The sequence below is a fragment of the Simochromis diagramma genome, unplaced genomic scaffold, assembly GCF_900408965.1.
Source record: "Simochromis diagramma unplaced genomic scaffold, fSimDia1.1 OVJJ01000487.1, whole genome shotgun sequence".
Classification (NCBI taxonomy): Eukaryota; Metazoa; Chordata; class Actinopteri; order Cichliformes; family Cichlidae; genus Simochromis; species Simochromis diagramma.
The window spans coordinates 3,384,540-3,401,253 of record NW_024387305.1 but is presented as its reverse complement, the minus strand read 5'-3'; the positions used below and the strand labels follow the sequence as shown (position 1 = coordinate 3,401,253).

At 39.9% G+C, this 16,714-nt stretch overlaps 2 protein-coding genes across 4 annotated transcripts; both read right to left on the bottom strand.

The window, feature by feature from the left end:
- Nucleotides 1-5: 5 nt before the first annotated feature.
- Nucleotides 6-8,750, bottom strand: syngr2b (synaptogyrin 2b). Of its 2 annotated transcripts, none has more exons than XM_040004858.1 (4): nt 8,449-8,750; nt 4,268-4,505; nt 2,726-2,862; nt 6-2,157 (listed from the first exon to the last, which is right to left on the bottom strand). In XM_040004858.1, exons 1-4 carry the CDS (start codon nt 8,566-8,568, stop codon nt 1,882-1,884), a joined length of 771 nt encoding a protein of 256 aa, XP_039860792.1. In that variant the 5' UTR covers nt 8,569-8,750; the 3' UTR covers nt 6-1,881. The 2 variants fall into 2 exon arrangements, with proteins under 2 accessions (XP_039860792.1, XP_039860793.1); XM_040004859.1 differs by lacking the exon at nt 8,449-8,750 and adding an exon at nt 7,627-8,425.
- A 1,884-nt stretch (nt 8,751-10,634) lies between these two features.
- Nucleotides 10,635-16,664, bottom strand: si:dkey-93h22.7 (immunoglobulin superfamily DCC subclass member 4). Of its 2 annotated transcripts, XM_040004850.1 has the most exons (14): nt 16,402-16,664; nt 16,278-16,304; nt 16,054-16,180; nt 15,790-15,971; nt 15,342-15,525; nt 13,694-13,797; nt 13,303-13,575; nt 12,901-13,206; nt 12,723-12,824; nt 12,610-12,637; nt 11,733-11,781; nt 11,567-11,632; nt 11,407-11,485; nt 10,635-11,083 (listed from the first exon to the last, which is right to left on the bottom strand). In XM_040004850.1, the coding sequence occupies exons 1-13, from the start codon at nt 16,430-16,432 to the stop codon at nt 11,417-11,419; spliced, it is 1,548 nt and encodes a 515-aa protein (XP_039860784.1). In that variant the 5' UTR covers nt 16,433-16,664; the 3' UTR covers nt 10,635-11,083; nt 11,407-11,416. The 2 variants fall into 2 exon arrangements, with proteins under 2 accessions (XP_039860784.1, XP_039860783.1); XM_040004849.1 differs by having other exon boundaries at nt 10,635-11,485.
- Between the last annotated feature and the right edge of the window lie 50 nt (nt 16,665-16,714).

The window sequence follows — 16,714 nt, the reverse complement described above, 5'->3', positions numbered from 1 at the left end:
CCAAGCACAATTTGATCAGTGTTTATAAAACTTGCAGACCATGCAAATCAAACCAGTCTCGCATCTAAAACATGAGGCTATGTGCATTAACCCAGTTATGATTAACATTTAAGCAAAAGCACAAATGCAGGATACTTTGTACTTGATACGTGCAGCAAATAATCACTTTACATTTTTGTCACTGAGGCAGATATGGCTTACTTTTGAAGCTGCAAACAGGAAATAATGTTAAAGAAAAAAATAGTTGAATCATTTCAAGCTCCTTTCACTGACAACTACGGGTTGCCAATTTTGATTTCAGAACTTTCAACAGTATGGAAATTAACAAAAATCATTCACGCACAGCAGTGAGGGCAGCTGTGATGCACAGCTGCTTAACCTTAAAATAACTTCAAGATTTAATCATGGCACAATTTACTATCATTCACCATCTTATATATGTCATTCAAATTTCTCTCTTTGATGCATAAATGATAAATAAGCAAAGTTTTCATGCAGTTGGCTTCAGTAATTTATGCACATCTTTAAAGGAACAAACCTTATTCCCCATCCACGGATATAAAAGCAGAAGCATAAGAAAAATGTTTAGTGAGTATGAGCCCATCCAACTGACAATTCAGAGTTTGCACACCCACGCCAAAACTGATGCCAGGCCAAGTTTCGAGTGTAATCAGATCGACAACAGCTGAGATTAAAAACCAGCAAACATTTAACTGTTGGGCACAAAGCAACATTGCATAACCCCAGATTTTCTAAGTGTATGTGGTGAATGCACATGTTGCAAATTAAGCACTTATTCTGTAACTATACTAACACACTGGGTATATTTCCTCTCCCACAGTGAACACTGAGAAGCAGATAATAATCAGTGTTGAGGAAACAAAATGTCACTGAGACCTTGGAGGAAGTGTGAGGCTGATCTGTTCACAGGCTAGCAAGAAAGCATTGTAAATGGCAGTTAATAAATTACTCGTCTGTATTAGGATATGGTAAATCTGTTCAATGAATGCATAGTTGTGTAGAGTCTCCTCCCTATCTTAAAGGTGGGATCAAAGTCCAATGAACGCTGCTGCAGGCTGGAAACATTTAACCAATTTTTTTTACAAACACAAATCTGCTGTATTTGCCTCAGTCAGACTTGATTAAATTCCGGGTCCTCACAGTTAGTAAACATGGAAAAGAATACATTTATGGATAGATCATTTTATGGTTGTATGTAGACTCCCAAGTTTCACAAAATACAATTCTGTCAGAATTTGGCTTTACAGTAGTTTTTCACACTAACAGTCAACTCGCATTTGCAAATTAATTTAATACCTCGTAAACTAGTTGCATCTCCACAGGCTTAATAAATTGAACAAACAAAACAAAACAAAACATATGACCAAATAAGAAAATATAATCAGGCACATACAACCATGAAAATGGCAGTTTTACTTGTGAATTGTTTGTATAAATGCATATCCTCAAGTTCCAACAGATTCATGAGCAACACATTAAATGCCGGCCTCTTCCACTTGTGGCTGTCATAAGCACTCTTCATAATGTCACATTATGTGACCCTCTTCTACCTCCAGGATCTGCTCATTTGAGGTAAAAGTTGCATCTTTGCACAGGGGTCAAAGGTCAGATTACCCAATCATCAGCACTAATCTCAGCAGTCAGCCTGATGTCTTAAGACCTGATCACAGACCCACCGACGTAAACAGCAGTGTTCCTCTTCTCTAACATGGAGTTGCACTGCTCAGGCTCTCAAATCTGACATCGTTAAATCAGCGTGAAACCACATCAATATGATATAGCTCTGCGGGTGTGCAGTGCAACTGCAGTCAGTCCACCGACAGACCAACACCACCTGGCCCATGTGACCTCCCCTCTGTCTCAGTAGCTGGGCGGCTGGTAGCCGGCATCTACCTTGGGCGGGAGGTTTTGGGCGAGAGGAGGCTGCTGTTGGATGTCAGGCAAATTGCTGGGATAGGCTGTATAAGTGGTGGGGGTGTAAGTGGTGGGGGTGTAAGTGGTGGGATTGTAGGAGGTGGGGGCATAGGTTGGAGGATAAGGGGTGGCAATATCCGGCACCGTCTCCGTGTAGGTAGGGATGGCAACATCCTTTACACCATGGCGGAAACGACCCAGGGCGAAGTATGTTAGGATTCCCTGCATGATGAGAATAAAAATGTTGAAGTCATTCAAGCTTCTGTGAAAAATGTGCAAGTAATTAATCACACGAGAGGCCGATGAGCATTTTTTCAGCAATAACAGAAATAATGCAAATTTTACACAAGATTAAAAACTTAATGGGAGACACTCATTATGCACTGATGAGCCAAAAAACACTGAGCATTCCTGCCTAAAACCTGTGTGTTAAACCCCTGTTTTCTGCCAGAAGCAGCTCTGACCTGCTGAGGAATAGGCTAGAAATACAATTTGAAGGGGCTCTGTGGTATCTGGCACCAAGATGTAAGCAGCTCTTTAGAGTGGACTTATTAGGCTTTTCCTTATCCTCTGTCATAGATACACTTATCTTAATCTTAATGAAAAGCTACAAGACTGAGGTTAACAAACACATCTAAGGGAATCAGTACATTTTCTAAAATGTTAAAGCACTCTTTTAAATCAGAAAAAAGCATCATCAAGTACACAATCAAAATATCTACAAAATACTTTCAAAACTAAATTTTACTGAATGATAAAGTGACTAAATCAAAGCCGCAATCCCACTCACCCAGGTGGCGATAGAGAAGAAGGAGAAAGCGATGGTGGCACGTGCGGCGTCTTTGGGGATTGAGTGGTCATCGGGAGTTTTACTCCACTGACTGGCCAACAGGCAGAAACACACAAACCACAGGAAGGTCCACACTCCTAAAACAAACATCCAGAGAAACAGACGCACAAATGATCACCTTTTCCTCACTGGATGGAGGAACAAAAGCGTTCAGCTGAAAATACAGATATGAAAAGATAAACAACAGGATTCCCCCGTCTCCATCTGCTCGCACGAAAACGCGCCGTTTTTCCAAACTAACACTCTTTTGTTTTCCTGAAGAATGGCTGACTGTGGAAAGCCGATGTCTGTTTATTTTCATCTGAATATGTGAGGTCATACTCCTCCCTCCACCCTGCAGCTCATTCCACGTCTAATGTTGCAATGATGAATACTGCGTTATGTCAGGGAAACAGTCAGCAGCCTGTCCCAGATTACACCAACACTCAGAGGCTTTCGACATGAACAAGTTCACGCTTTAGGAACAGCTTGAATGCATGAATCACTCGCTTTCTTGCGTTTTTGACGATTGTGGTGAAAACACTTCAATCTATAATCTCCATAAGATGCTCAATTAGTTTATGATGTGATGACTGCAAAGGCTGTAGCCATTTAGCTCATGCCAAGTGGATGCGAGTATCATCTTGAAAGAGAGCACTCCCATCAGGACGCGAATGATTCAGAGAACCAAGTTTAAAGAAGAAAGAAGCGCCATTTCAACAATACGTTTGAGTTTATCTAGGTCACTGAAATGAATGAAAGAAGAAACACATATTTCTGACCTCAAACTCGGGAAATGTTCTGTTATTTTATTGTTTATCTTAATTTGGTGTAGTATGAATGGCAATGGGAGAGCTCTTTATCCGTAGGAAAAAAATAAATAAATCTAAAACTTATGAAAACACAGTTAAAATGCAAAAATCTATGCCTTCCACATTGCACATTGTCCAAAGCCATCCAGTGGACCAGACCTGAGTCTTTATTGGGCCCATTCTGGTCACTGGGCCTTTATGTTTGACACCCTTGCATTATAGGATTAAAGGTGATCACTAAGAGGTACTTTGTATTAACATGTAGTGACCCTTCCCTCTATGTCAGGAGTGGGTAATTTATATTCCCAAGGACAGATGCTCCAAAGGGAAACAACAGCACAAACAGAGTCGAGGGTACAATTCGGTGACTCTAATCAGCAGAGGTGAGGCCCAGGAGATAGCAATCACCTATCACCTGTCAATCAAAGCATCCATGCCCCAACTTTAACTCTTCACAGAATCCAAATGAGTGAGTTCTAAAAATGGTTTCGCCCTCTTTACAGCTGCTACGAATAGATAAATTACATATAGAGGCTGAAACTATGTTTGCACCAGGCTGTAAACACACTTCTGCAAACACACCCACCCACTTTGCATCACCACCAACTATTTTGCCTGTCATTGCCTCAGGTTTTTCTGTCAGTCTCTTCTTCCTTGTGCAATCTTTATAAAAATAAACGTTCATGCTCACCAGAGAATCCCAGGTCAGCAACGACAGCAAACCTCCTCTCCTCTGCGTTGCTCATAAAAGGCAGGTAAACGTCCAACACGAGGAAGGCCACACATGCCAGGAAAGCAATCACCCCGATACCGACTGCATAATGACACGCCGAGTCGTTGTGATTGAAGATGCATTTGGCTTCAGCTTCGTAGGGGGTGTTGACGTAGCCCTCTCCCGTGATACAGGCAAACACCACCATGGCAAAAATCTACAGAAAAAGAGAAAAGAAGGCGGGCATTAATGAAAACGAATGAAGAGTAAATAAATGCGGAATTGTTGGTAAAAGCTGATGTTTGCATCGCTCAAAATATCTCAAACTAATCAGGGTCCAGACATCCTCCTGGACTCAATTTATGAATGATGTGCAGGGATATCTCAGCCCTGGCAGAGGTGTCCAGTCTTAAGCTGATCTTGTTTGACTTAATGTACATATAAACTTGTGACGCTCATAGCGAATTCAATAAGCTAAGAGTCAACAAAAACAGATATTTTTCTATCATGTGTAACATGTGCCGCAAATCCACCATTATAATATTGTTGTTTAAAAATAAAATTCATCCAATGTGATGTTCGGCATGTACAACTGTGCCCTGGAGAGCTACAATAGGCTAGACGGAGATACTGTGTGAGCAGTTTGGAGATACTTTAGGTTTGTTAAACCAACAAGTTCTACTTTTTTCTTCGTGGTTTAAAATAGAAGAAAAAACCACCCAGAAAACCTGATAAAAATGCAGCGGCAGCTCTGTCACTGTCAGCTTCTTGCTCGCTCTCTCTTTAACATTTGTCAGGGTTATTGTCAGTTACAGTAACATTATCATCCTTTACTTGTCTCCCATCATGCACACGGTGAAACAGACCAGAGGAGAGAAACCAGCATGACTTTAAACGACAGGAAAACGCAGAAATGACTCTCATACCAAACTACAATGACAAAAAAATACAAATATTTTTTCTTGGTTGCACTATGCATTATTTAGGTAACTGATGAATAGTTACATTTATGTATTTATTTACTTGTTACATTTTGTTTCAGTCATTTTTTTATGCCATGTCTGATGTTTACTTATAGTTAGGAATAAAGTTTATGAATTTTACACTGGTATAGGATCGACACTTTGTATTGCCAAGAACCCAACGACATCAGTGTCAGTACTAAAGAAGTGCTGTATCACTGTGTGTCTGTGTCTCTGCATCAAGCAGAGGTTGGATATTTAGAGTGAAGGTCACCAAAATTGGCAAAATGGATGGAAAACAACAATCTGCATTTTAGATATGCTGTTGTTAATAAACATAAAACCAAGAAAAGATCTTCACCTGTCTTTGGATCTGTGAGTTCAGTGTAGCTTACAGAACGTTGGCGTGCAGATCAAAAATTAAACCTGTTGGGCAAGTAAAGAACTTTGTGCTTTCAAGTGTTATTTGTTTTTCAGACCTTCAAACGTGTGAAGGTGTTTAACTCTTTGCAGGCATTACATGACCTTTTCAGCTCCTTCCAGACAGCCGTTGTTCTAACTTTATGAAAAATGAAAGTTCCTAGAAAATACGTAATGTGCTGTAGCCACCATGAAGGCAACATGTAAAATACTTTTTTAAGCAGCCAATTCTTCAATAATGTGTTTTTGTATGCAACAGCTGGAAGTAGGATCAAAAAGAGGCCTTGTTTTAGAACTCGTGAGAAAGTTAGCAAACACCCCCAGGTTTGTCTTGTCTTCACACCACATCTATCAAAATGAAATGAAACTGTTTAGCAACAACAAAAGCGGGTGACTTTTGTGGAAAATGGACAAGCTACATAATTATAACATAACGTCTTTTCTTACTATCAATTCTTGAAATATGGACTTTCCTTCATGTTAGTATGTGGAGTGTTTATTCCCTCTGACAGGCTGTCCCGTGGTTGGCTTCTCTGTGCTCTGGTTACCCACCTAACCATGTGACCTACTTCTGAGTGCAGCTGCCTGCCATGTGATTCCTGAGATGCCACCAGCTCCCTAACATTGCTTATAATGAGATCTGGGAGGAGGACAGAGAGAGACTGTTTAACTGGTGGGAAGGGAAAGAAGGCCAAAGTCCTGCTGGTGGGATGAAACCAACGATACAGAAAATGAGCTGCAGACAGAGTCATTGGAGAAGTGAAAAGCGGGGAGGGGGGTTCCCTAAAATGGAACAAAAGTAAGACGGGGACTTTCAGAGGAGTAGATGGAAATTTTTGTACATTTTTAAAAGAACAGAAAGTGTTTGTGCAATGAATAACAAATGTCGAACTGACGCACAAGTGTCACATGTTGATTTGAACTTTCAGTCAATAAGCAACGCAAATAAGATTTGTTTAGATGACTTGTTTTTGCATTAAACCTAAATGACACGCATTTAGTTACATAAATATACTGTTTCAGGGAAGGTGTAGCTACTTTTAATGGCCAGGAGCGAGTGTATGCCCTTTTTTGTTTCAGGTAAGGCTGTTATAGCCCTTCCACCCAAAAAGCAAACAAACAAACAAAAAACCCAAAACAAACAGGTGTGCAAAAATATGTAACAATACAAGTGATCAAAATAACAAAAATATAAAGACTCTGTGGAAAAGAAACAACTGGACATACCCTTTATACAGGAAATGTCTTAAGTTTGTGGTCAGATTGGTCAAAACTGTTACTTAAGCAACAGTTGCTGTTCATACTTAGAAAGGTCTCTCAATCATATGGAATTATAAGTGCAAACTCAGGAAGGCATGCAGGAAATTTGCCCTGGAGAAGCTACGAAAAGCAGTAAGATGACTGAATGTAAGGTGAGTCATATTTACTAAGAAAACTGGTACAAAATAGGAAGATAAATCCCACAATCATGTTGTTGGAAAGTTCTGAGGAACTGGAGGCGGTTCGCACTTCTCCTTTTCCCATGTTTTGGAGCACACTATGTGGTAATGCGGTATTCCAATAAAGGTTAAACTGTGTTGAATGATATTGCAAAAGTTTTTGTATTAAAAAAAATATTTGCCTAGTTACAACAGCCGGGCAACATATTCCATTCACTGGTACACAATTCATTCGTTACACACAATATTGCAATAAATGCCAGCGTTAATGGAAAATGAAAAAAAAAGTTAAATAAAAACTATGATAACACTGGTCCCAGGACCAGGTGTGCTCCTCTTTTGTGCAATCATACATGCAGGTGTCATTTTCTAAGATTAAAATCACCAGAGATACACAGTGATCCAGGCTGGAAGAATCTGAGATGAGCACAGCTGCACTGCATATGTGTGCCAGTCACAGGGGGAGATCAGTAGCAGACATTCAACAAGCATAACAGAGTAGCGGGTGTCACCTTACCTGTCTGTTAGCCCCTGTTTACCACTGACACACACATGCACACAGACAACAGCTACAGCCAAGGGCACAGTCTGTCCTCATCTGCCACACTAAAAACTGTTCACGCTGCAGATTAATGTGTGCGCTCGTCTTTGCCCGGGCCTGTCCTGCACGGGAGAATATTAATCTTCATTTACAAAGCACACGACAGTCAAGCCTAGTACATTCTGTGGAGATGTCGTAGCTCGATTTCAACTAGGAAGTGTTCAAGGACAGAAAACGGTCCTTCGGTGTCTGCTCAGTCACTCAGGGTTGCACAACAGTATGTTTTTCACTATATCAACGGTCTCATTGAGATTCATTTAGGACTTTGCACATCCCAAATTCTGCGTGCCTTAAGATTTACCCAGCAACAGGTGATTAGGGCTGTAAAAGTTCCGAGAACTTTCTCTCAGCACGATTTCCCCTTTTTAATGTAAACACCACCTACTCTGTCGCTTCAGCCTCGAATAATAAAGACTTTTAAAAACATCGACTTCCATCCGCTGTGTGAAGTGAAATTATGAGAATGTAATCTTGTGGATTATAAGGAGTTAATTATTAATGCCGATATCTGGCAGGTAGTGTTTTCCCGGAAGTGCAGTTTTCAGTCAGCAGCAGCGGGGGTGACCCGCGGCGCTGTCACGGAGAGTCTTGCTGTAAATAAGACGCCCGCCGGAGGAAGCGCACAAAGCTGCCCGCTGTCCCGCGGCATTACCAACATATCTCATCTCTTCACCTCTGTGCGCGGACTTGCTCACATACCCCGCTGGACCTTCAGTTTCAAACACAAACAGCACTCACCCAGCTGAGAAAGCGCACGATGGTCTGAGGCTGGCGGATAAACTTGTAAAAGTCGAAACCTCCTCCTGCGAGCGCAGCTCCGTACGCACTTACACCGCCCGTCTCCTCCATGTCTGCCATTCAGCCGATCCTCCGGTGCGAGTAGACCTAAGGGGAAAGCAACGCTCCGGTCACAGTCGACTAAAACTACCAGCTACCGCCGCCTCCTGCACTCAAGTGGGACCAGCTCGGAGACACCTGAGGTAGCCGCTGTGCGCAGAAGGGGCGGAGCTACACAGAAAACTGTGGCCAAGTTACTCTTCAGCGGGAAATACGTCGTAACAAAACTTGGTGGCGAAGTAACTATCAGCTACTGTGATTGGTCCGCTCAGGATTACCGACGCTTACTGCGCGTTTTCGGCTATTTTTTCACTGGAGTCTTCAGCGAGAGAACAACAACCATCGCGATAATACGATCATAACAAAAATGATAATAATAACAGCGTCAACATAAGGACTCAAAAACGCAGACAAACTATCAGAACTGATGAGATATGGAAACGCTAGTGGGACAAATAAGTTTGCCTCTGAAAAACAAACACACACACACACACACACACACACACACACACACATCCTTGCATTTTATATCTAAGTGAGGAAATCTAATTGACATAATGCGTTCCCTAAACCTAACCATCAAATATGAATGTCTAACCTTTAGCCTAAACCTAACAAGAACTTAACACACTAACACTAAAACCACATTTTGAGCGTCAAAAATGCCTTCAAACTTGTGTGGCTCAGAAATTGGTTGGTTACTTATATTAGTAGATAGACTGTAGTGAACATGATTTATGAAGGGGTTATACATAAAATAAAGAAATAACTTGTTTTGAAGTATTTTTTAACTCTGCATATTTGTGCCAATATTGTCATCAGTCCAGTCATTTTTGGTTACTTCCAGTAAGTTTTTAGAACTGTGATGTTATATTTGTTACAGTTTCTGCTGCCCCCTTGGCTAGATCTCTCTTGAAAAACACATTTTTAATGTCAATGACACTTTTCACCCAGATATATAAAGAATATATAAAAGTCTGGTTGCAGCAGCTGCTTTTTGATAGGAATGCTCTTTCTGGCTCTAAATTACTTGATGTGATCGATATATAGTGATATTACGCACCTATTTTTGACAGATTTTAGGTCAAAAAGCCATTTTTAAAAGCTTAAATTCCCTCAGTCATTTTTTGGCAAATACCGCCATGGAGGTAATGGTGTAGGGGTCATGTAGATTTCCCACTGAAGCATAATTCAGGAATGACCCTGTTTACCTGTTAAAGCTCTACAGAGGTTCCCTGCAGAAATCTTCATTTTCTGAGAGCCATTACTTACCAGAATTTCTAGAACTGGACCAATTACACCTACTGAATGGTTCTGCAGAGTTTGAAAACTGCAGTTAATGCACTGGTTCTTATATAAAACTGAACACTCAAAGTGCTCTTATACAATTTACCTCATTCACCGTTTCACACGCACTTTTTTCTGTGCTTTTCATCTAGCATTCACACTCTGATAGATGCAGCAGAGCAGACTGGAGCAGACAACCAACCTTCAGATTGATAGGTGACCTGCTCTAGCTCCTGAGCTACAGCCACCCCAATGTATCAAATATGTATTCAATGTTAAATGTATGTTTTGTTTTATTTTAATGTAGTGCATTTTTATTCCAGGTGTGGTGAGGCTAAGAATAAAGAAGCTTATTTCAGACACAAAAGAAAGCCAACTATAGGTCAAAATCTTGTGTTATTATCTGAAAATTTCACAGCAATGACACAAAATTTAAGTTATTATCTAATTTAGAAAAATACATTTTAGATATTTGAATTTTTAAAAAAGTAGATCATAACCCCAGATTTTTATTCATAGATGATGTATAGGTGGCAAAAAAAAGTATTTTTTTTCCAGTGGTAGATACAAGCTTTCACAAATGGCGGCAACATTGTGCAGAACAGAAAGTGTGCAAAGTTTCTAAAAAACATTTTAGAAACGAAACAAATTGATTATTTGTCAAGTAACCAAGTGGTTTTTACTGACTATAATGGCCATAAGCTCATTCATGTATGACTAAAATTCATAAATTTTATATAGTAGTCAATTATGTATTTCAAAAGTCTTTATCCAGAAATGAGTTAAGGCAAACACGAATGTACAAACGAAAGATGATTTATTTAGAGAATTCTTGTATTAAACGTTTTACCATTCCACGCCCCCCCCCCCCAAAAAAATAAAAAAATTGCTATGCTAAATTATATGCTATCATCATTTTTCACACCAAAATATAGATGAACTGATAACTTTGTAATAGTTTGACCAACAAATAATTACAATAAAATCATCATAGCCCAGCTGTGTTTTCATCATTTCTTCTATTTCAGACACAGTCTGAACAAATTTGTTGTTTTTAAATGTGTAATATTTAATATTTTCTGCAACACTCGGAGCTTGCTATATCCTGGTCTGTTAGCCAGTTTTCACTGCAAAACATTACAATGTAGAGGTTACGAGTGAAAATCATGATAAAAATAAACAATCCAAACAAACACATTAATTACCCCACATAACTTTCCTTAATCCGTGCATACAAATCGCCCAATTCCTGTAAAGCACAAAGAAAATCCGTGGAACAAGTAAACTGACAAACTCATGTTAGAAAATAATTTTGCAATCAAAAATTATCACAAGGCCACACATAAATATACAACTGGGGTCAAAAATGATTCCACTGGTTAAAGAGAGTTCTTTCTTTCTTAATTTTGTTTCCCTCATCCTCATCAGTATTAAACTTGGCACCTCTGACTTAACTTCTCTTTCACAATGTTTTACAGATAACTGGTAAAAGTGCTCATGCTGTAAGGACGCTGCAGCACTGACCAAATGTTTATTTCACTACAACAGTTCACGTTTAGAGAGCAAACATACATGTAGTTCTTTAAACTGGTTCATCCTTCAAAGTCTTCTTCTGAATCTGGGGCCATTCATCTTCAGAGTCTTCAGATGCCTGAGGGGAGAAAACAAACAAAATACTTCAACGGCTTGTTTATCTCTAACTGGGTGACAAAAGAAACGTATCTGGCCTCACCTGATCGAATTCATCTTCTCTCGTTGCTTTCAGCAGATCAGAATCGTCACTGTGGACTGAAAAGTCCTATAAGAAGACATTATTGAATGGTGCTTACTGTGCTGGGAGTAAAGTGGTACAATATAATCAGTATGTCATTGAATGCACTAAAGAAATCGCCACTTACCAGCTCGTCCTCATATACAGCTTTGCTTCTCTGCATCTCCAAGCTCCACCTGCAAAGTACAAAATGCACATGTAGGCTACAGCTGTCGTAAGAATGATTAAGTGTGCAAGCACAGACATTTTTACAGTCCCGTACAAGGGAAGGAGAGAAACGGGTGTGAAAAAAGTAGCCAAATTCAAAACAACTACAGTTACTTTAATACCCCAATGTGATTCAATCCCCACAGACTTCCATGTTATTCATTTTATTTCATTCGTTATTTATATCTTAAACTGCTGTTAGGTTGTTGAAAGCTGACCCATTTTAGTGAAGTCAAAAATAAGTAAGTAGCATTTCATGTGACGTTTTTATAAGACACATTGATCACTTGTTTCAGTTCCATTATCATAAAAAAAACCCCAATTTTTCCAAATTTCCAAACCACAGTACCCCATGTTCAATATTAGCTCCCCAAATCTTACATGTCATTAAAGACAGGATCGCAAATGTACTCATAGCTCTCTGGTAACCCTGTGATGGTGAGTCTTAACTGTAGACAAGAAGGGTGTAGCATCTAATATACAGTAGAGTTTTTCCCTTGATAGCTTTAATATTTAACCACAAACAAATAAGAATCTAGGCTTGAACATTACGTTCATTGTTGCTGTTCTTTCAAAAGCCGCTGTGCTGCAAAAGGAAAACAGGAAGCAGGGCCACTTTACTTTGTTACTTATAGTCCACCATTGTTTCTTTCAGTGGCCTATGGTGGATAACACCCCAATAAAAACAAAGAAAAACCTGACTCTGGAGGAAGTAGCACAGTTGCCTTCACATAGGAAGCATTGACATTATAGTTACTATACTTTTCAGCATTTTCAGAATTAAACAAAGAACTCACAGAGACTTTTCTCCATACTGCCTCTTCCCTGAAACGAAAGTGAATAATGTTATTTCTCAGCAGCAAATGCAAAGGCTGCAAAACGAGATGAAAGAAAAAGCATCTGTACTCACTGAAAATCACTCCAATCCAGCAACAAGCAGACATCAGGAAAATCAAAAAGGCAAAACTTCCAAATACAACTCCCACTACAAAGTCAGGAATGCGGTTCAGCACTAGAGGGGGAGGAAGATGAAGAGATGATTCAAACTGTCACCTGGTATCTGTATGTTTGACTCAAATCAACTGTACCTTCTTTATCCAAATATCGCCTCTTGCTGCTTATGGCGGTGCTGTTGTCGAAGCTGTCTGATACTTCACAGTAGTACGTCCCGGCGCTTTCCCTCCCCACAGATAGCAGGAGTATCGATCGTTGTGGCATCTGGTCCACCACATAGTAGTAGGTTCCTCGATCCTGTAGGAGGGTTTTGTCGTGGAACCACTGATAGTGTGGATGTGATCCCTTCTCCGCTTTGCAGTAGAACCTCAGGGCAGTTACAGCGTAGTTTTCTCCAGTGTCGTAGTCATAATGCATTGTCACAGGTCCACTAACAGGGACTGTTGGATGCCAGAAAGGGATGTCAAGACAAATAGATGTTAACTGTAAAAACACATGCTTATCTCAGTAATTTGTTAACAGTTTTAAAAACATACCAACATGCAAGGGCAACCACTGACTGTATGTGGTCTGTTCTCCGTTGCTCGCATGGCATCTGAGAAAGCCTAAGTGGCGGTCCATGACCAAAGGAAGCTTAAATACGGAATGTCTCTCTTCCACTGTCATGTTGATGACCTGCTCTTTCCCACGGTACAGCGAGTAGGTGATAGGCAGATCTCCTCGTGTTGAGTTACAGACAACTATCGCAAAATAATTTTGTGGCTCTTCCTTTAACACAGTGAAGGAGATGTCAGGGGCTGACACAAACTCTGAAAGAAGAGTAAGAAGAGTGATGTTATTTTGTTGATCTGCTGTCAAAAAAACAAACCATGATGAATTTACGAAAACATGACCAGGAGGATTTTTCCCCACAAAATGAGTGCTAACCTTTGACTGTGATTTCAATTTCAGAGCTGTTGGAGGTGAAGACTGTTTTGTTGAAGACGTTGGTAGCCACACACTTGTAGGAGCCACTGTCTTGAGGATTTGTTCTGAGGGTGACAAAGAAAACTATTCCTGTAATATTTGAATTTATTGTTTCCATAGACTGTACAGGAAAAATAGGTGTCAATATATGGCCAGCAGGGGGCGACTCCTCCAGTTACGTAAAAGAAGTCTAGAGGAGTTCTAGAGTCTATGAGAGATTGACTCTTAAATCATTTTCTGATAAGTTTATGGTCTAATCACACTAGTTTCAGGTCCCTGTTAGTTTCTGTTAGAGTCAAAAGAAGAATATCAGGTATGCTTTAGGGTGGGCCTACCTGGTAAATTAAAAACCTTGTATCTGTCAAAACATTTGGTCTGAATGACTGTTTTGTAAATTAGCTGATGATTTCTTAATCAGTCTTAAATGATTATTCTTAATGGTTATGCAATGTTTTCTCTTGTTTAAACTGACAAACAGCAACATCTACGGTGGCCCTGAGAGGCCAAACGGACTGCAACTTAAGAAAACACCAGCAACAAGAAAAACGCTGCAAAAGCACACAAAACACAATGGAAATAGGAAAAAAGAAAACATAAATAGGAAAAAACAGATTTCCAAAATCACAAGGGAAGTGTTTCTGGGGAGACAATAAACCGACGGACCAGTTGCAGGAACCAAAACATGCTAAGAATTGCGCTGGGAGACACTTGTGGAGAAGTGGAGGATCTATCGGTTTTGTGAGGAAAGAAAAGATGAGAGGTAAGTGTGTTAGCCTAACTATTAGCCTAAAACTCCATCATCAGTATTATATGAATCATGATAAAACACACCTACCATGTTTTGGGTTCCTGCAACATGTCCGTCGGGTTATTGTCTCCCCAGAAACACTTCCCTTGTGCTTTTGGAAATCTGTTTTTTCCTATTTATGTTTTCTTTTTTCCTGTTTCCGTTGTTGTTTTTCCTATTTCCGTTGTGTTTTGTGTGCTTTTGCAGCGTTTTTCTTATTACTGGTGTTTTCTTAAGTTGCAGGCCTCTCAGGGCCACCGTAAAACATCAGACATTTTGGCCCATTCTTCTTTAAAATACTACTTGATTTCATTGAGTTTTAGTAGTATTCATTTACGCACAGCCCTTTTAAAGTCCTGCCACAGCATTTAAATCAGAGGTGTGGACTTTGTGCATTCGCAGCACCTTGATTCTTTTCTTTTTCATTAATTCTGTTGTAGATTTGTATGTATGCTTGGAATCATTACATGACCCAGTTTGGGCAAAGCTTTAGCTGTTGGACAGATGGCCTCACATTTGACTGTGCAATACTTAGAGGTGTTCATGAACAACTCAATGACTGAAAACATCTGTTGTTGCAAAACCAGCCCAAATCATCAGCTCTCCATCGTGCTTGACAGTGAGTATGAGCTGTTGGCTGTGTTTGTATTTCACTAAACTTAAACTTGGTTGCACTTGGTGATGATCAGGTAATCAAGTGCGTTTGATTTGCAGCACGTGGTTTTTTAGATAATCCTACGCTGTCAGAAGCTCAAATGTAAGTGGACTGTTGATTATTAGTAACATGCACCTGCTGGATTGCTTCATTTGATTGTCACTAACCTGTAGATCGTGAGCTGGTTGTCATAAATACGACGGAGGGAAGACGGCGATACAAGCTGATCATTGTGCAGCCATTTGTAGGAGATATAATTTCCAGCGCTAAGTTGACAGATTAGCTGAAGTGTTTCTCCCTCAAAGAAGTCCTCTGGACCAGAATTGATGATCTGTGCACCTTTCACCGGCTCTGCAGGACAGACACAAGAACAGGCTGAGATCCTGGTGCACTTTCTGAACAACAGTAATGCTTATTGATACTGACTACTTTTTCCCCAAACTTCAGCCCCCAACTTCAAAAACAAAAGCAGTTATGTTTTTTTTTTTTGTAATACCCAAAGCACTGGTGAAACACAATGAAACAGTTTTATTAAAAAAATAATTAAAAGATAATAAAGACAACCCAGAGTGATAGTCAGCAACTGTTTATATGCATATAAATAAAGGGACTCACCGATAACCTTTAAATAGTGTAGGTTGCTGGATGTGGAATTAATATGAGAGATGGAGCGGTTTTGTACGCTAGCCACACACTTCAGATAGCCGTCATAACGCTTTTTGATAAGCATGGGAATGTTTGCGGCCTCCCCTTCCAGTGAAGTGTATTCACCCAATGCCTTGTTGGGGTCATCCTCCCTGTAAAAAGGGTAGTAATTAGAAAAATTTCATCATTTAATGTAACGTGTCTCACCACAGTGGTTAAATTGAATGTACCCACTTAAATATCTGCAGCAGGATTTCGTGATTTATCGGGTGGTTTGGCACTTCACATTGAAAATCTACATACGTTTTCACCAAAGCCTCATTGGGGCCATACAGTTGTGGATGCCCCAGAAAAAACTGACCTATAAAAAATAGAAAGAAAGACAATGAAAATATCACAGAAAGAATCAACAACAACACAATTAAAATACACACATACAAACAGTAACGCTCACTTACTGCTTTCCTTGAAGCAGCAGCACAACCCTGCAGGGATGAAAAAAAGAGAAAGAAACTAAAGAGATTGGAAGATTTTAACATTGCGAAATATTAAGTTTACTGTGGTTCCCTTTGTGTTGCTTACCCAGAATGACCACAAAGAAGGAAGCAAGCATCTTCTGGAAAAACAACAGACTTTAATACAACATTAGTCCTTGAAAATTATTACAGGGAGCTGCTGTCAGACACAAGTGTGACAGTTGTCAGTTTTAAACTGTGTGTTTAGGCAATGCATGTGGAAAAGTACGCACACACCCTCTTAGAAACATGTGCAAATAACTGATAGTGTTACTCTGGACCTCCCTGCTCCGTGCCTCTGTCATATCAGCTAATTAACTGGTGTTGTTTGCTATGAATATCACGTGAAACACAGTGTAAAGTAAAACTGAAAGTAAGAT

Coding starts and splice junctions, on each gene's coding strand:
- si:dkey-93h22.7 (XM_040004849.1), bottom strand. CDS start 16,432: ATGCTTGCTTCCTTCTTTGTGGTCATTCTGG. Junction 16,181..16,277: donor CTGCTGCTTCAAGGAAAGCA/GTAAGTGAGCGT, acceptor TATTTTTTATAG/GTCAGTTTTTTCTGGGGCAT. Junction 11,486..11,566: donor GAGAAGATGAATTCGATCAG/GTGAGGCCAGAT, acceptor TTCTCCCCTCAG/GCATCTGAAGACTCTGAAGA.
- syngr2b (XM_040004858.1), bottom strand. CDS start 8,568: ATGGCAGACATGGAGGAGACGGGCGGTGTAAGTGCGTACGGAGCTGCG. Junction 4,506..8,448: donor TCGTGCGCTTTCTCAGCTGG/GTGAGTGCTGTT, acceptor CTTTTTCTGTAG/ATTTTTGCCATGGTGGTGTT. Junction 2,863..4,267: donor TGCTGACCTGGGATTCTCTG/GTGAGCATGAAC, acceptor TGTTTGTTTTAG/GAGTGTGGACCTTCCTGTGG.